General features: G+C 44.1%; 1 protein-coding gene across 1 annotated transcript in view; it reads right to left on the bottom strand.

The window, feature by feature from the left end:
• ITGBL1 (integrin subunit beta like 1) overlaps nucleotides 1–20311 on the bottom strand; it is an 829798-nt gene extending 809487 nt beyond the window's left edge. Inside the window, exon 1 of the mRNA XM_069757981.1 lies at nucleotides 20083–20311. Coding sequence (XP_069614082.1) covers nucleotides 20083–20174 — 92 coding nt within the window. The 5' untranslated portion in view covers nucleotides 20175–20311. The remainder of the gene's footprint in view (nucleotides 1–20082) is intronic.
• Between the last annotated feature and the right edge of the window lie 261 nt (nucleotides 20312–20572).

Here is a 20572-nt window from a genome sequence, read left to right as displayed (position 1 = left end):
TCACAGACATAGATTTCCAATCTAACACCGGATTATGTACCTGTAACCATGGAAAACCTAGCACAACAGCATCATGCAAATTATGCAACACCAGAAAACGACAATCTTCCTGATGGGCTGGCGCCATGCACATGGTCAGCTGTGTCCAAAACGGAGGTTTATTTTTAGCCAACGGTGTAGCTTCAATGCCCCTTAAAGGAATAGGGTTCTGCAAAGGCTGCAAGGGGAAACCACAACGTCTGGCAAATTCTAAGTCCATTAAGTTCAGAGCGGCGCCTGAATCCACAAATGCCATGACAGAAAATGACGATAATGAGCAGATCAAGGTCACAGATAACAGAAATTTAGGTTGTACAGTACTGATGGTAACAGAACTAGCGATTCTCTTTGCATGCTTAGGGCAATCAGAAATAACATGAGCAGAATCGCCGCAGTAAAAACACAACCTATTCTGACGCCTGAATCTTTGTCGTTCAGCACTAGACAAAATCCTATCACACTGCATAGGCTCAGGGCTCCGCTCGGAGGACGCCACAGTGTGCACAACTCTGCACTCGCGTAAGCGCCGATCAATCTGAATGGCCAGAGACATAGACTCACTCAGACCAGCAGGCGTGGGGAACCCCACCATAACATCTTTAACGGATTCAGAAAGGCCCTTTCTGAAAATTGCAGCCAAGGCATCCTCATTCCATTTAGTCAATACAGACCATTTTCTAAATTTCTGGCAATACGATTCTGCCGCTTCTTGACCCTAACACAGGGCCAACAAGGTCTTCTCTGCATGATCCACTGAATTAGGTTCATCATACAATAACCCTAGCGCCTGAAAAAAGGTGTCTACATTAAGCAAAGCAGGATTCCCAGATTCCAGGGAAAATGCCCAATCCTGAGGATCACCACGCAGCAGGGAAATAACTATTTTAACCTGCTGAATGGGGTCACCAGAAGAACGGGTTTCAGATCAAAAAACAGTTTACAGTTATTTTTAAAGCTCAAAAATTTGGACCTGTCCCCAAAAAACAAATCAGGAGTTGGAATTCTAGGCTCTAAAACCGGAGTCTGAACGATATAATCGGAGATGCCCTGTACTCTAGCAGCAAGTTGGTCCACACGAGAAACCAATTCCTGAACCTCCATGCCAGCGCCTAACTCCTGAGCCACCCAGAGGAAAAGAGGGAAGGAAAGACAAAACAGACTACAGAAAACTCATCGTTGGCCAGTTGTACTGTTATGATCTGGTGGCCTAGGAGCAGCATGTGACGTACCCTGGAGAAGGTGGTACCTGTACTGACCGCAGACCCTGAACTTAGCACCGCAACTAGAAGTAGCCGTGGGATGTACCTAACACTCCCTAGACACCTCGACACAGCCTAAGGACTAACTTCCCCTAAAGATAGAAACGGGAAAACTATCTTGCCTCAGAGAAAGTCCCCAAAGGATAGACAGCCCCCCACAAATATTGACTGTGAGAGGAGAGGGAAATGACATACGCAGACTGAAATCAGGATTTAGCAAAGGAGGCCTTTCTAGCTAAAAAGAAAGAATAGGACAGAGTACTATGCGGTCAGTATTAAAACATAGAAAATATCCACTACAGAAAATACAAATCTCCACATCTGACTAAAGACATGGAGGGTATATCTGCATCTCCAGAGATACAGCTTGGCTGCAAAAAATCCTTACACAGACAAAGCTGGACAAGACAAAACATGAAAATGCACAGAACTATAAGGCCCACAGCATGTGGACTGCAAAAACAAAGCCAGAACTTATCTTTGTTGAAAAGAACAGCAAAACCGGAGAGACCAGTCAGGGATGTGAATCCTCCAAAAACAATGGACAACTGGAACTGACTAAAGGATCAAGCAAGACTAAATAGCCCAGTCCAAATTGCAATAAGTGGACACACCTGATAAATGCTGCAATCCAAAGACAGCAGCACTACCACTCATAACCACCGGAGGGAGCCCAAGAGCAGAATTCACAACATTTCCCCCTCACTCCTCTCATTCCTCACTTCTCATTTCGACCTCACATCTGTCATTTTCCGATCACTCCACTATTTTCGATCACTCCTCTCATTTTGCACTCACACCTTTTCATTTTCACATCACACCCCTCATTTTCACCACACACCTCTCATTTTCCCCTCAGTATATACATGTTTGTCATCTCCCTTATATACAGTATACACCTGTATGTCATCTCCTTTATATAGTATATACCTCTATGTCATCTCCTGTATATAGTATATACCTCTATGTCATCTCCCCTGTAAATAGTATATACCTGCTGTATGTCATCTCCTCCTGTATATTGTATATACCTGTGTCATGTCCACCTGTATATAGTATATACCTGTATGTCATCTCTTCTGGATATAATATATACCTGTATGTCATCTCCTCCTATATATAGTATATACCTGTATGTCATCTCCTGTATATAGTATATACCTGTATGTCATCTCCCCTGTATATAATATATACCTGCTGTATGTCATCTCCTCCTCTATATACCTATGTGTCATCTCCTCTTTTATATAGTATATACCTGTATGTCATCTCCTCCTGTATATAGTATATACGTGTGTTATCTCCTCCTGTATATAGTATATACCTGTAAGTCATCTCCTTCTGTATATAGTATATACCTGTGTGTCATCTGCTCCTCTATGTAGTATATACCTGTGTGTCATCTCCTCCTGTCTATAGTATATACCTATGTGTCATCTCCTCCTGTATATAGTATATACCTGTGTCTCATCTCCCCTGTATATAGTATATACCTGTGTGTCATCTCCTCCTGTATATAGTATATACCTATGTGTCATCTCCTCCTGTATATAGTATATACCTGTGTTTCATCTGCTCCTGTATATAGTATATACCTGTGTGTCATCTCCTCCTGTATATAGTATATACCTATGTGTCATCTCCTCCTGTATATAGTATATACCTGTGTGTCATCTCCCCTGTATATAGTATATATGTGTGTGTCATCTCCTCCTGTATATAGAATATACCTGTATGTCATCTCCTTCTGTATATAGTATATACCTGTGTGTCATCTCCCCTGTATATAGTATATATGTGTGTGTCATCTCCCCTGTATATAGTATATACCTGTATGTCATCTCCTCCTGTATATAGTATATACCTGTATGTCATCTCCTCTTGAATATAGTATATACCTGTGTGTCATCTCCCCTGTATATAGTATATACCTGTGTGTCATCTCCCCTGTATATAGTATATACCTGTGTGTCATCTCCCCTGTATATAGTATGTACCTGTATGTCATCTCCCCTGTATATAGTATATACCAGTGTGTCATCTCCTCCTGTATATAGTATATACCTGTATGTCATCTCCTCCTGTTTATAGTATATACCTGTGTTTCATCTCCTCCTGTATATAGTATATACCTGTGTGTCATCTCCTCCTGTATATAGTATATACCTATATGTCATCTCCTCCTGTATATAGTATATACCTGTGTGTCATCTGCTCCTGTATATAGCATATACCTGTGTGTCATCTCCTCCTGTATATAGTATATACCTATGTGTCATCTCCTCCTGTATATAGTATATACCTGTGTGTCATCTCCCCTGTATATAGTATATATGTGTGTGAGTCATCTCCTCCTGTATATAGTATATACCTGTATGTCATCTCCTTCTGTATATAGTATATACCTGTGTGTCATCTCCCCTGTATATAGTATATATGAGTGTGTCATCTCCCCTGTATATAGTATGTACCTGTATGTCATTTCCTCCTGTATATAGTATATACCTGTGTGACATCTCCTCTTGTATATAGTATATACCTGTGTGTCATCTCCCATGTATATAGTATATACCTGTGTGTCATCTCCCCTGTATATAGTATATACCTGTGTGTCATCTCCCCTGTATAGAGTATGTACCTGTATGTCATCTCCCCTGTATATAGTATATACCAGTGTGTCATCTCCTCTTGTATATAGTATATACCTGTATGTCATCTCCTCCTGTATATAGTATATACCTGTGTGTCATCTCACCTGTATATAGTATATATCTGTGTGTCATCTCCCCAGTTTATAGTATATATCTGTATGTTTTCTCCTCCTGTATTAGACCGCATTCACATGTTATTTGGTCAGTATTTTTACCTCAGTATTTGTAAGCTAAATTGGCAGCCTGATAAATCCCCAGCCAACAGGAAGCCCTCCCCCCTGGCAGTATATATTAGCTCACACATACACCTGCCGTATTTCCTATATGGTACATTTGTTGCTCTTGTAGTTTGTCTGCTTATTAATCAGATTTTTATTTTTGAAGGATAATACCAGACTTGTGTGTGTGTTTTAGGGCGAGTTTCATGTGTCAAGTTGTGTGTGTTGAGTTGCATGTGGCGACATGCATGTAGCAACTTTTGTGAGATGATTTTTTTGTGGCGACATGCGTGTAGCAACTTTTTGTGCGTCGAGTTGCATGTGACAGGTTAGTGTAGCAAATTGTGTGCAGCAAGATTTGCGCATGGCGAGTTTTGCGCGTGGTGAGTTTTATGTGTGGTGCGTTTTGAGTATGTGCAAGTTTTGTGTGAGGCAACTTTTGCATGTGTTGCAACTTTTGTGCATGTGGCAATTTTTCCGCGTGTTCAAGTTTTGCATGTGGCGAGTTTTCCATGAGGTGAGTTTTGCATGTGTGGCGAGTTTTGCGTGAGCCTAGTTTTGCATGTGGCGAGTTTTGCGCGTGGAGAGTTTTGAGCGGCGACTTTTGTTTTTCGACTTTTTTGTAGCGAGGTTGGTGTATGTGTGGTGAAATGTGTGCTGAGGGTGGTATATGTGTTCAAGCACGTGGTAGTGTGTGACGCATTTTGTGTGTGTGTTCATATCCTCGTGTGTGGTGAGTATCCCATGTCGGGGCCCCACCTTAGCAACTGTACGGTATATACTCTTTGGCACCATCGCTCTCACTCTTTAAGTCCCCCTTGTTCATATCTGGCAGCTGTCAATTTGCCTCCAACACTTTTCCTTTCACTTTTTCCCCATTATGTAGATAGGGGCAATATTATTTGGTGAATTGGAACGCGCAGGGTTAAAATAGCTTATGACGCTCGCGGGGTCCAGACGTGTGACTGTGCAAAATTTTCTGGCTGTAACTGCGACGGTGCAGATGCCAATCCCGGACATACACACATACATACACACATTCAGCTTTATATATTAGATATTGAATCTCCCACTGTGGTTATATTGATTGTTTATGATTGCCATTTTCCTTGTATTTTGTATGTCCCTGGTGTAGTGCCCCAATTTTGGTATTCTTTTTTCCCACTCTACCATTTTGTCATGTTTTAAATAAATTTTGTTATACATATTTCATTATTGGACATTGTTTCGTTTTTTGTTTTTTTTTTCTCCGTAATTCTCTTACCTGGCCAAGTAAGAGCTTCACTCAGCTGGTGGCTCAATCCAAAAATTTGAGCAGAGGAGTAGCCTGGAATCAGAATCTCCTATTAACCATCACAACAGACACCAGCTGAAGAAGCCACAGTATATCATGCCTAATTCTAGTGGGTTTTGTCTTAAGACATAAGTCTTCGGTCACTCAATTTTAGGGAGTTGAAAGCAGTGCAAGAAGCTCTCAAGGCTGCAGTGAACTTAGAAAAAAGAATTCATGTAAAAATATATGACCAGAGTGGCTCATCTACGCCACCAAGAAAGTCTAAAAACTATTTCAAGGAGGATCTTTGCTTGGATAGAATGACATGTACTCTCCCTATCAGCATTTATCCAACGTCTAGGCAGACTTTCCCAGCAGAGAAACTACCGTATATACTCGTGTACAAGCCGAGGCACCTAATTTTGCCTCAAAAAACTGTGAAAACTTATTGACACAAGTATAAGCCAGGTATGCATTGTCCCCTAATTCCTATTCTGGTATGCATGGTTCCTCATCCACCTCCTGGTATGCATGGGTCATCATCCCCATCCTTGTATGCATGGCTACTTATCCCCATCCTTCTATGCTATAGCTCCTTATCCCCATCCTTGTATGCATGGCTCGTTATTCCCATCCTTGTCTGCATGGCTCCATATTCCCATCCTTGTCTGCATGGCTCCTTATTCCCATGGTTCCTCATCCCCATCCTTGTATGTATGGCCTCCCATGAGAAATGCATAAAAAAATCCTACTTACCTTCCCTGCGCGCCATCACAGTATCTCGTACCGATGTCAGCAGCTCCTGCGGCCGAGCGATCACATGTCATCACTCATTAAGGTAATGAATATTCACCTCTCTCCCCGCCTATGGAAGTGGAGAGAGGTGAATATTCTTTACCTTAATGAGCGGGGACCCATGATAGCCCGGTAGCTGCTTTGAAGCCAGCGACATTTTCAGCTGAAAAACTTGGCTTATACACAAGTATATAACTTATACACTCAGGAGAGTGGAGCCTAAATCTGGAAATAATCCAGATGCTAGCAGAAAAATGGGGTCTCCCAGAGGTAGACCTTTTTGCAACCCGCCAGAAGACAAAAGCTTATATTTCTCACTTCATCCGAAGGACACCTGTTTAGCAGTACATGCTTTTGCTCATCACTGAGATTTCAAACTGGCATATGCCTTCCCTACGATCCCTGTCCTGCCAAGAACATTGTAGAAAATCAGGAAAGACAAGACAAAGATAATCATAGTGACACCTCACTGGTTGAGAAGCTGAACAATCTGAAAATAGAGGGTCTTCTGGTTCTTCCCTCAATTAGCAACCATCTCCACCAAGGGACGATTTATCACCCAGATCCTCAAGCCTTACAGCTTGCAGCCTAGCTTCTGAGTCTGTCATTCTAAGGGATAAGGGTAAATAAAGTGGTAAATACACTTTAGAAAAGCAGAAAGCCAATAACAAATTCCATTTATAGCAAGATAGGGAAAACTTCCTGGTGGCAATCACGACAAAAGTACGTATGTGTACTGCAGGCCCTCTCAACCAGAGAACCCTATCTAAGAACTCTAGATAACAGGATCATTTTTCACTCGGTCCATTCTTACCCAAGGTAACCTCAGAGTTTCTTATGTCCCAAGAAACTATTCTGCCTTCCTTTTGACAAAACCCATCCAATAGTATAGAAATGGAATTCTATACACTGGGCGTACGTAGAACTTTCCTTCACTATCTCCAACTATCAAAATCCTGGAGGAAGCATCAGAATATCTTCATACAGTACTACGGACACAATCAAGGCAAAAATGCTTCAAAAGCACGATTGTGAATTGGATAAAAAAGGCAATATGTGGAGCTGATGAAAACCAAAAATTGTTACAAATGTTATGAAAGGTAATTCAGTACCACAATGGACATAGAGGTCAGCGCACATACAGTGACCTGGCAATAACCCAAAAAACAAGAACGAGCTCTGAGACATGCGAACTCTGTTGACCGCCATCCCTAATCCTCTCCAACACACTAAAGGCAGCCGTGGATTGCGCCTAACGCTCCCTCTGCAACTCGGCACGGCCTGAGAAACTAGCTAGCCTGAAGATAGAAAATAAGCCTACCTTGCCTCAGAGAAATACCCCAAAGGAAAAGGCAGCCCCTGTTGTGTTAACCAATTCAGTAACACAATGGACATAGCGGTCAGAACACATACAGTGATCTGACAAACACCCAAAATTAAAGAACGAGCTCTGAGACGTGGGAACTCTGCAGACCGCAATCCCTGATCCTATCAAACCACACTAAAGGTAGCTGTGGAGCGCTCCTGACCAGAACCTAGGCGCCTCGTCACAGCCTGAGAAACTAGCTATTCCTGAAGATAGAAAAATAAGCCTACCTTGCCTCAGAGAAATTCCCCAAAGGAAAAGGCAGCCCCCCACATATAATGACTGTGAGTAAGATGAAAACACAAACATAGAGATGAAACAGATTTAGCAAAGTGAGGCCCGACTAGCTGAATAGAACGAGGATAGGGAAGATAACTTTGCGGTCAGCACAAAAACCTATAAATAACCACGCAGAGGGGACAAAAAGACCCTCCGCACCGACTAACGGTACGGAGGTCGTCCCTCTGCGTCTCAGAGCTTCCAGCAGGCGAGAAAAAACCAATAAAGCAAGCTGGACTGAAAAATAGCAACAAAATAACAAAAGCAAAACTTAGCTTTGCAGAGCAGCAGGCCACAGGAATGATCCAGGGAAAAAACCAGTCCAACACTGGAACATTGACAGGAAGCATGGATCAAAGCATCAGGTGGAGTTAAGTAGAGAAGATGCTAACGAGCTCACCAGATCACCTGAGGGAGAAAACTCAGAAGCTGCAGTACCACTTTCCTCCACAAACGGAAGATCCCAGAGAGAATCAGCCGAAGTACCACTTGTGACCACAGGAGTGAACTCTGCCACAGAATTCACAACAGTACCCCCCCCTTGAGGAGGGGTCACCGAACCCTCACCAGAGCCCCCAGGCCGACCAGGATGAGCCACATGACAGGCACGAACAAGATCGGGAGCATGGACATCAGAGGCAAAAACCCAGGAATTATCTTCCTGAGCATAACCCTTCCATTTAACCAGATACTGGAGTTTCCGTCTTGAAACACGAGAATCTAAAATCTTCTCCACAATATACTCCAATTCCCCCTCCACCAAAACCGGGGCAGGAGGCTCAACAGATGGAACCATAGGTGCCACGTATCTCCGCAACAATGACCTATGGAATACGTTATGTATGGAAAAAGAATCTGGAAGGGTCAGACGAAAAGACACAGGATTAAGAACCTCAGAAATCCTATACGGACCAATAAAACGAGGTTTAAACTTAGGAGAGGAAACCTTCATAGGAATATGATGAGAAGATAACCAAATCAGATCCCCAACACGAAGTCGGGGACCCACACGGCGTCTGCGATTAGCGAAACGTTGAGCCTTCTCCTGGGACAAGGTCAAATTGTCCACTACCTGAGTCCAAATCTGCTGCAACCTGTCCACCACAGTATCCACACCAGGACAGTCCGAAGACTCAACCTGTCCAGAAGAGAAACGAGGATGGAACCCAGAATTGCAGAAAAACGGAGAAACCAAGGTAGCCGAGCTGGCCCGATTATTAAGTGCGAACTCAGCCAAAGGCAAAAAGGACACCCAGTCATCCTGATCAGCAGAAACAAAGCACCTCAGATATGTTTCCAAGGTCTGATTGGTTCGCTCGGTCTGGCCATTAGTCTGAGGATGGAAAGCCGAGGAAAAAGACAAGTCAATGCCCATCCAACTACAAAAGGCTCGCCAAAACCTCGAAACAAACTGGGAACCTCTGTCAGAAACAATATTCTCTGGAATGCCATGCAAACGAACCACATGCTGGAAGAACAAAGGCACCAAATCAGAGGAGGAAGGCAATTTAGACAAGGGTACCAGATGGACCATCTTAGAAAAGCGATCACAGACCACCCAAATGACTGACATCTTTTGAGAAACGGGAAGGTCAGAAATAAAATCCATAGAGATATGTGTCCAAGGCCTCTTCGGGACTGGCAAGGGCAAAAGCAACCCACTGGCACGAGAACAGCAGGGCTTAGCCCGAGCACAAATCCCACAGGACTGCACAAAAGTACGCACATCCCGCGACAGAGAGGGCCACCAAAAGGATCTAGCCACTAACTCTCTGGTACCAAAGATTCCAGGATGACCAGCCAACACCGAACAATGAAGTTCAGAGATAACTCTATTCGTCCACCTATCAGGGACAAACAGTTTCTCCGCTGGGCAACGATCAGGTTTATTAGCCTGAAATTTTTGCAGCACCCGCCGCAAATCAGGGGAGATGGCAGACACAATTACTCCTTCCTTGAGGATACCCGCCGGCTCAGATAAGCCTGGAGAGTCGTGTACAAAACTCCTAGACAGAGCATCCGCCTTCACATTTTTAAATCACAAAGTCAAAACAGGCAAAAAACAACGACCAACGAGCTTGTCTAGGATTCAAGTGCTTGGCAGACTCGAGATAAGTCAAGTTCTTATGATCAGTCAATACCACCACGCGATGCTTAGCTCCTTCAAGCCAATGACGCCACTCCCGAATGCCCACTTCATGGCCAGCAACTCTCGGTTGCCCACATCATAATTTCGCTCAGCAGGCGAAAACTTCCTGGAAAAGAAAGCGCATGGTTTCATCACTGAGCAACCTGAACCTCTCTGTGACAAAACAGCCCCTGCTCCAATCTCAGAAGCATCAACCTTCGACCTGGAACGGAAGAGAAACATCTGGTTGACACAACACAGGGGCAGAAGAAAAACGACGCTTCAACTCTTGAAAAGCCTCCACAGCAGCAGAAGACCAATTGACCACATCAGCATCCTTCTTGGTCAAATCGGTCAATGGTTTAGCAATACTAGAAAAATTGCAGATGAAGCGACGATAAAAATTAGCAAAGCCCAGGAACTTTTGCAGACTTTTCAGAGATGTCGGCTGAGTCCAATCATGGATGGCTTGGACCTTAACAGGATCCATCTCGATAGTAGAAGGGGAAAAGATGAACCCCAAAAATGAAACCTTCTGCACACCAAAGAGACACTTTGATCCCTTCACAAACAAAGAATTAGCACGCAGGACCTGAAAAACCGTTCTGACCTGCTTCACATGAGACTCCCAATCATCCGAGAAGATCAAAATGTCATCCAAGTACACAATCAGGAATTTATCCAGGTACTCTCGGAAGATGTCATGCATAAAGGACTGAAACACTGATGGAGCATTGGCAAGTCCGAACGGCATCACGAGATACTCAAAATGACCCTCGGGCGTATTAAATGCAGTTTTCCATTCATCGCCCTGCTTAATTCGCACCAGATTATACGCACCACGAAGATCTATCTTTGTGAACCAACTAGCCCCCTTAATCCGAGCAAACAGATCAGATAACAATGGCAAGGGGTACTGAAATTTAACCGTGATCTTATTTAGAAGGCGATAATCTATACAAGGTTTCAGCGAACCATCCTTCTTGGCTACAAAAAAGAACCCTGCTCCTAATGGCGACGATGACGGGCGAATATGCCCCTTCTCCAGGGATTCCTTCACATAACTGCGCATAGCGGTGTGCTCAGGCACGGACAAATTAAACAATCGACCTTTTGGGAATTTACTACCAGGAATCAAATTGATAGCACAATCACAATCCCTATGCGGAGGTAGGGTATCGGACTTGGGCTCATCAAATACATCCCGGTAATCAGACGGTAATCAGACAAGAACTCTGGGACCTCAGAAGGGGTGGATGACGAAATTGATAGAAATGGAACATCACCATGTACCCCCTGACAACCCCAGCTGGAAACCGACATGGATTTCCAATCTAATACTGGATTATGGACTTGTAGCCATGGCAACCCCAAAGCGACCACATCATGCAGATTATGCAACACCAGAAAGCGAATATCCTCCTGATGTGCAGGAGCCATGCACATGGTCAGCTGGGTCCAGTACTGAGGCTTATTCTTGGCCAAAGGTGTAGCATCAATTCCTCTCAATGGAATAGGACACTGCAAGAGCTCCAAGAAAAACCCACAACGCTTAGCATACTCTAAGTCCATCAAATTCAGGGCAGCGCCTGAATCCACAAATGCCATGACAGAATACGATGACAAAGAGCAGATCAAGGTAACGGACAGAAGAAATTTTGACTGTACCGTACCAATGGTGGCAGACCTAGCGAACCGCTTAGAGCGCTTAGGACAATCAGAGATGGCATGAGTGGAATCACCACAGTAGAAACACAGACCATTCAGACGTCTGTGTTCATGCCGTTCAACTCTGGACAAAGTCCTATCGCACTGCATAGGCTCAGGTTTAAGCTCAGGTAATACCGCCAAATGGTGCACAGATTTACGCTCACGCAAGCGTCGACCGATCTGAATGGCCAAAGACATAGATTCATTCAGACCATCAGGCATAGGAAATCCCACCATGACATCTTTAAGGGCTTCAGAGACCCTTTCTGAAAATCGCTGCGAGCGCAGCTTCATTCCATTGAATGAGTACAGACCACTTTCTAAATTTTTGACAGTATACCTCTATCTCATCCTGACCCTGACACAAAGCCAGCAAATTTTTCTCTGCCTGATCCACTGAATTATGCTCATCGTACAGCAATCCGAGCGCCAGGAAAAACGCATCAATATTACTTAATGCAGGATCTCCTGGCGCAAGAGAAAATGCCCAATCCTGAGGGTCGCCACGCAAAAAAGAAATAATAATTCTCACTTGTTGAGCTGGGTCACCAGAGGAGTGAGGTTTCAAGGCCAAAAACAGTTTGCAATTATTTTTGAAATTCACAAACTTGACTCTATCACCATAAAACAAATCAGGAATAGGAATTCTTGGTTCAAAAATAGGCTTCTGAACCACCAAATCTTGAATCTTTTGCACATTTATAACGAGATCATCCATTGAAGAGCACAGACCCTGAATCTCCATGTCCACACCTGTGTCCTGAACCACCCAAAATGTCTAGGGGAAAAAAAAGACAAAACACAGTGCAAAGAAAAAAAAATGGTCTCAGAACTTCTTTTTTCCCTCTATTGAGAATCATTAGCACTTATGGCTTCCTGTACTGTTGTGTTAACCAATTCAGTAACACAATGGACATAGCGGTCAGAACACATACAGTGATCTGACAAACACCCAAAATTAAAGAACGAGCTCTGAGACGTGGGAACTCTGCAGACCGCAATCCCTGATCCTATCAAACCACACTAAAGGTAGCCGTGGAGCGCTCCTGACCAGAACCTAGGCGCCTCGTCACAGCCTGAGATACTAGCTATTCCTGAAGATAGAAAAATAAGCCTACCTTGCCTCAGAGAAATTCCCCAAAGGAAAAGGCAGCCCCCCACATATAATGACTGTGAGTAAGATGAAAACACAAACATAGAGATGAAACAGATTTAGCAAAGTGAGGCCCGACTAGCTGAATAGAACGAGGATAGGGAAGATAACTTTGCGGTCAGCACAAAAACCTATAAATAACCACGCAGAGGGGACAAAAAGACCCTCCGCACCGACTAACGGTACGGAGGTCGTCCCTCTGCGTCTCAGAGCTTCCAGCAGGCGAGAAAAAACCAATAAAGCAAGCTGGACTGAAAAATAGCAACAAAATAACAAAAGCAAAACTTAGCTTTGCAGAGCAGCAGGCCACAGGAATGATCCAGGAAAAAAACCAGTCCAACACTGGAACATTGACAGGAAGCATGGATCAAAGCATCAGGTGGAGTTAAGTAGAGAAGAAGCTAACGAGCTCACCAGATCACCTGAGGGAGAAAACTCAGAAGCTGCAGTACCACTTTCCTCCACAAACGGAAGATCCCAGAGAGAATCAGCCGAAGTACCACTTGTGACCACAGGAGTGAACTCTGCCACAGAATTCACAACAAGCCCCCACATATAATGACTGTGAGTTAAGATGAAAAGACAAACATAGAGATGAAATAGATTTAGCAAAGTGAGGCCCAACTTTCTGAACAGAGCGAGGATAGGAAAGGTAACTTTGCGGTCAACACAAAATCCTACAAAAACCACGCAAAGGGGGCAAAAAGACCCTCCGTACCAAACTAACGGCACGGAGGTACACCCTCTGCGTCCCAGAGCTTCCAGCAAGCAGTAAAAAACAAATTGACAAGCTGGACAGAAAAAAACAGCAAACAAATAGCAAAGAGGAACTTAGCTATGCAGAGCAGCAGGCCACAGGAACGATCCAGGAGGAAACAGGTCCAATACTAGAACATTGACTGGAAGCCAGGATCAAAGCACTAGGTGGAGTTAAATAGAGCAGCACCTAACGACTTCACCACATCACCTGAGGAAGGAAACTCAGAAGCCGCAGTACCACTTTCCTCCACCAACGGAAGCTCACAATGAGAACCAGCCGAAGTACCACTTGTGACCACAGGAGAGAGCTCTGCCACAGAATTCACAACAGTACCCCCCCCCCCTTGAGGAGGGGTCACCGAACCCTCACCAGAGCTCCCAGGACGACCAGGATGAGCCATATGAAAGCACGAACAAGATCGGGAGCATGGACATCAGAGGCAAAGACCCAGGAATTATCTTCCTGAGCATAACCCTTCCACTTAACCAGATACTGGAGTTTCCGCCTTGAAACACGAGAATCCAAAATCTTGTCCACAATATACTCCAACTCCCCCTCCACCAAAACCGGGGCAGGAGGATCAACAGATGGAACCATAGGTGCCACGTATCTCCGCAACAATGACCTATGGAATACGTTATGTATGGAAAATGAATCTGGAAGGGTCAGACGAAAAGACACAGGATTAAGAACCTCAGAAATCCTATACGGACCAATAAAACGAGGTTTAAACTTAGGAGAGGAAACCTTCATAGGAATATGACGAGAAGATAACCAAACCAAGTCCCCAACCCGAAGTCGGGGACCCACACAGCGTCTGCGATTAGCGAAACGTTGAGCCTTCTCCTGGGACAAAGTCAAATTGTCCACCACATGAGTCCAAATCTGCTGCAACCTGTCCACCACAGTATCCACACCAGGACAGTCCGAAGACTCAACCTGCCCTGAAGAGAAACGAGGATGGAACCCAGAGTTGCAGAAAAACGGTGAAACCAAGGTAGCCGAGCTGGCCCGATTATTAAGGGCGAACTCAGCCAAAGGCAAAAAGGACACCCAGTCATCCTGATCAGCAGAAACAAAGCATCTCAGATATGTTTCCAAGGTCTGATTGGTTCGTTCGGTCTGGCCATTAGTCTGAGGATGGAAAGCCGAGGAAAAAGACAAGTCAATGCCCATCCTACCACAAAAGGCTCGCCAAAACCTCGAAACAAACTGGGAACCTCTGTCAGAAACGATATTCTCTGGAATGCCATGTAAACGAACCACATGCTGGAAAAACAATGGCACCAAATCAGAGGAGGAAGGCTATTTAGACAAGGGTACCAAATGGACCATCTTAGAGAAGCGATCACAGACCACCCAAATGACTGACATCTTTTGAGAGACGGGAAGATCTGAAATAAAATCCATAGAGATATGTGTCCAAGGCCTCTTCGGGACCGGCAAGGGCAAAAGCAACCCACTGGCACGAGAACAGCAGGGCTTAGCCCGAGCACAAATCCCACAGGACTGCACAAAAGTACGCACATCCCACGACAGAGATGGCCACCAAAAGAATCTAGCCACTAACTCTCTGGTACCAAAGATTCCAGGATGACCAGCCAACACCGAACAATGAACCTCAGAGATAACTTTATTCGTCCACCTATCAGGGACAAACAGTTTCTCCGCTGGGCAACGATCAGGTTTATTAGCCTGAAATTTTTGCAGCACCCGCCGCAAATCAGGGGAGATGGCAGACACAATTACTCCCTCTTTGAGGATACCCGCCGGCTCAGATACACCCGGAGAGTCGGGCACAAAACTCCTAGACAGAGCATCCGCCTTCACATTTTTAGAGCCCGGAAGGTATGAAATCACAAAGTCAAAACGGGCAAAAAACAACGACCAACGAGCTTGTCTAGGATTCAACCGCTTGGCGGACTCGAGATAAGTCAAGTTCTTATGATCAGTCAAGACCACCACGCGATGCTTAGCTCCTTCAAGCCAATGACGCCACTTCTCGAATGCCCACTTCATGGCCAGCAACTCTCGGTTGCCCACATCATAATTTCGCTCAGCAGGCGAAAACTTCCTGGAAAAGAAGGCGCATGGTTTCATCACCGAGCAATCAGAACTTCTCTGCGACAAAACAACCCCTGCTCCAATCTCAGAAGCATCAACCTCGACCTGGAACGGAAGCGAAACATCTGGTTGACACAACACAGGGGTAGAAGAAAAACGACACTTCAACTCTTGAAAAGCTTCCACCGCAGCAGAAGACCAATTGACCAAATCAGCACCTTTCTTGGTCAAATCGGTCAATGGTTTAGCAATACTAGAAAAATTGCAGATGAAGAGACGATAAAAATTAGCAAAGCCCAGGAACTTTTGCAGACTTTTCAGAGATGTCGGCTGAGTCCAATTATGGATGGCTTGGACCTTAACAGGGTCCATCTCGATAGTAGAAGGGGAAAAGATGAACCCCAAAAATGAAACCTTCTGAACACCAAAGAGACACTTTGATCCCTTCACAAACAAAGAATTAGCACGCAGGACCTGAAACACCGTTCTGACCTGCTTCACATGAGACTCCCAATCATCCGAGAAGATCAAAATGTCATCTAAGTACACAATCAGGAATTTATCCAGGTACTCTCGGAAGATGTCATGCATAAAGGACTGAAACACTGATGGAGCATTGGCAAGTCCGAATGGCATTACTAGATACTCAAAATGGCCCTCGGGCGTATTAAATGCAGTTTTCCACTCATCGCCTCGCTTAATACGCACAAGATTATACGCACCACGAAGATCTATCTTGGCGAACCAACTAGCCCCCTTAATCCGAGCAAACAAATCAGATAACAATGGCAAGGGGTACTGAAATTTAACCGTGATCTTATTTAGAAGGCGGTAATCTATACAAGGTCTCAGTGAACCATCCTTCTTGGCTACAAAAAAGAACCCTGCTCCTAATGGCGACGATGACGGGCGAATATGCCCCTTCTCCAAAGACTCCTTCACATAACTCCGCATAGCGGCATGCTCAGGCACAGATAAATTAAACAGTCGACCTTTAGGGAATTTACTACCAGAAATCAAATCGATAGCACAATCACAATCCCTATGCGGAGGTAGGGTATCGGACTTGGGCTCATCAAATACATCCCGGTAATCAGACAAGAACTCAGGAACCTCAGAAGGGGTGGATGACGAAATAGTCAGAAATGGGACATCACCATGTACCCCCTGACAACCCCAGCTGGACACAGACATGGATTTCCAATCTAATACTGGATTATGGACTTGTAGCCATGGCAACCCCAACACGACCACATCATGCAGATTATGCAACACCAGAAAGCGAATAACCTCCTGATGTGCAGGAGCCATGCACATGGTCAGCTGGGTCCAGTACTGAGGCTTATTCTTGGCCAAAGGCGTAGCATCAATTCCTCTCAATGGAATAGGACACTGCAAGGGCTCCAAGAAAAACCCACAACGCCTAGCATACTCCAAGTCCATCAAATTCAGAGCAGCGCCTGAGTCCACAAATGCCATGACAGAATACGATGACAAAGAGCAGATCAAGGTAACAGACAGAAGAAATTTTGACTGTACCGTACCAATGGTGGCAGACCTAGCGAACCGCTTAGTGCGCTTAGGACAATCAGAGATAGCATGAGTGGAATCACCACAGTAGAAACACAGCCCATTCAGACGTCTGTGTTCTTGCCGTTCAACTCTGGTCAAAGTCCTATCGCACTGCATAGGCTCAGGTTTAAGCTCAGGTAATACCGCCAAATGGTGCACAGATTTACGCTCGCGCAAGCGTCGACCGATCTGAATGGCCAAAGACATAGACTCATTCAGACCAGCAGGCATAGGAAATCCCACCATGACATCCTTAAGGGCTTCAGAGAGACCTTTTCTGAAAATAGGTGCGAGCGCACCTTCATTCCACTGAGTGAGTACGGACCACTTTCTAAATTTCTGACAATATACCTCTATTTCATCCTGACCCTGACACAGAGCCAGCAAATTCTTCTCTGCCTGATCCACAGAATTAGGCTCATCGTACAGCAATCCGAGCGCCAGGAAAAATGCATCAATATTACTTAATGCAGGATCTCCTGACGCAAGAGAAAATGCCCAGTCCTGAGGGTCGCCACGCAAAAAAGAAATAACGATCCTAACTTGTTGAACTGGGTCACCAGAGGAGCGAGGTTTCAAAGCCAGAAATAGTTTACAATTATTTTTGAAACTCAGAAATTTAGTTCTATCTCCAAAAAACAAATCAGGAATAGGAATTCTCGGTTCTAACATAGAATTCTGAACCACAAAGTCTTGAATACTTTGTACTCTTGCCGTGAGCGGATCCACACATGAAGACAGACCTTTAATGTCCATTGCTACACCTGTGTCCTGAACCACCCAAATGTCTAGGGGAAAAAAAAGGCAAAACACAGTGCAAAGAAAAAAAATTGTCTCAGAACTTCTTTTTTCCCTCTATTGGGAATCATTAGTACTTTTGGCTTCCAGTACTGTTATGAAAGGTAATTCAGTACCACAATGGACATAGAGGTCAGCGCACATACAGTGACCTGGCAATAACCCAAAAAACAAGAACGAGCTCTGAGACGTGGGAACTCTGTTGACCGCAATCCCTAATCCTCTCCAACACACTAAAGGCAGCCGTGGATTGCGCCTAACGCTCCCTATGCAACTCGGCACGGCCTGAGAAACTAGCTAGCCTGAAGATAGAAAATAAGCCTACCTTGCCTCAGAGAAATACCCCAAAGGAAAAGGCAGCCCCCACATATAATGACTGTGAGTTAAGATGAAAAGACAAACGTAGAGATGAAATAGATCTAGCAAAGTGAGGCCCAACTTTCTGAACAGAGCGAGGATAGGAAAGGTAACTTTGTGGTCAACACAAAATCCTACAAAAACCACGCAAAGGGGGCAAAAAGACCCTCCGTACCAAACTAACGGCACGGAGGTACACCCTCTGCGTCCCAGAGCTTCCAGCAAGCAGTAAAAAACAAATTGACAAGCTGGACAGAAAAAAACAGCAAACAAATAGCAAAGAGGAACTTAGCTATGCAGAGCAGCAGGCCACAGGAACGATCCAGGAGGAAACAGGTCCAATACTAGAACATTGACTGGAAGCCAGGATCAAAGCACTAGGTGGAGTTAAATAGAGCAGCACCTAACGACTTCACCACATCACCTGAGGAAGGAAACTCAGAAGCCGCAGTACCACTTTCCTCCACCAACGGAAGCTCACAGAGAGAACCAGCCGAAGTACCACTTGTGACCACAGGAGGGAGCTCTGCCACAGAATTCACAACATACATCCAGAAAAGTTAATGGCACACTCCACCAGAGCTGTATCTGTCTCATGGGCTGAAAGGGCAAGCACCTCCATCAGGCAGAAATGTAGAGGCGCTAGCTGGTCTTCATTCCATACTTTCTCAAACCATTGTAGGCCAGATCTAATGTCTAATACTGATTTGGCCTTTGGAAGGAAAGTTCTCCAAACCATTGTCCTTCTCTAAAAATTATTCTTTGGCATTTTTCCTGTGGTGCTGTCGTGGAGGGTGAAGAGAGAAAATAGAATTAGACTTATCGGTAATTTGATTTTAAATATCTTTCAAGGCAGAAAATCTAGCTCCATCCTTGCCAATGTATATTTTACAGGAATTAGAACTACAATAATGAAATATGTAACTTTGGTATGCATTCTTGGATATATTACTTTTAGAAAATGTCATTATTGTGAGCAAAGTCAGTGACATAATGATAATACAAGCTCAAGGCAAATTTCATGTGGTTAAGTCTAATAAGAGAAAATGTCTCAGTTGCTTGATACATACATGTAAAACATTAAGCACATTAATTTATGGTAAGTGTTTTCTGTCCACCTGTCACAATGAACACCTTGAATAAATATGCCTCATGTTGGGACATACATTGTAGCATACAGCGAAAAATGAAAAACCAGGTAGGATAAAATAATTTTTGTATGTTTTCCTGAGAAAAGTCTTTCTAACAGACTAGTGACAGCATCAAATGTAATCTAGCTTCTGTGACCTTTTTTTCATTTTCTGTAATGCTTTTTTTCATGTAAAATTACTAGTACTTATTCATCTTTTGGGATACATCAAAACTTATCAGAAAGCTGATTTAATGGTAGTTTTACTTCTTTATCTGCCAGAAATTATTTCCAATCATGTCATTTTTCCTCCAGTTATTTTATTTTCATGAAGGTCACTAATTGCAAGCACACAAAACGCTGAAAACCGCAGGCCTTCATGTTGCAGAGCGATGCTATACTAATATACACAAACTCAAGTTCAAAGCAAACTCTGCTCTGAGTTTCAGATTCTACATTCCGACTGTAAACCATATGAATATATGTTTAAAATGTAACTAACAAGCTTCAAGGAAAATAAGAAACACTTACCTTAGACTCAGGGAGGGAATTTGTGGCACGCCGGCAATAACAGTGAAGACGATAGAAGCCCACACAAAGTTTAGCAAAGCTCCAGCATGCATACTTGATCCAGTAAGAAAGGCTATCTGCAGACTGTACAGACCTTGGATTCCTCCTTTTCTACAGCACAACTCACACTACAGCTACAGTGCTCCAAGCTGGCCAAAACCGGCTCACAAGCTATCCTGTACAATTCCTTTCATTAGCTGCCTGCAAGGATTTGGGCAGCTCTCTAGGAGGGACTGTAGTGCCAAATCCGAGAAAGTTTGCAGTCTAGTCAGTCAAGTAATTAGAAACAGTTGTAAATCCAGATGTTTTATTTTGACAAAGTACTGTGTTCAGACTTTTTCCCCTTGAACAGACAACTTCATTCTTGAAATACCTGCAGACGGAATATAATAGTGTATCCCACATGTTATATTGTAGCACTGCAATGTTAACCAGCATCATTAACTGAGGA

Source organism: Ranitomeya imitator, chromosome 3, assembly GCF_032444005.1.
Source record: "Ranitomeya imitator isolate aRanImi1 chromosome 3, aRanImi1.pri, whole genome shotgun sequence".
Lineage (NCBI taxonomy): Eukaryota > Metazoa > Chordata > Amphibia > Anura > Dendrobatidae > Ranitomeya > Ranitomeya imitator.
The sequence above is the reverse complement of the archived record's forward strand: the minus strand, read 5'-3'. Positions and strand labels throughout refer to the sequence as shown.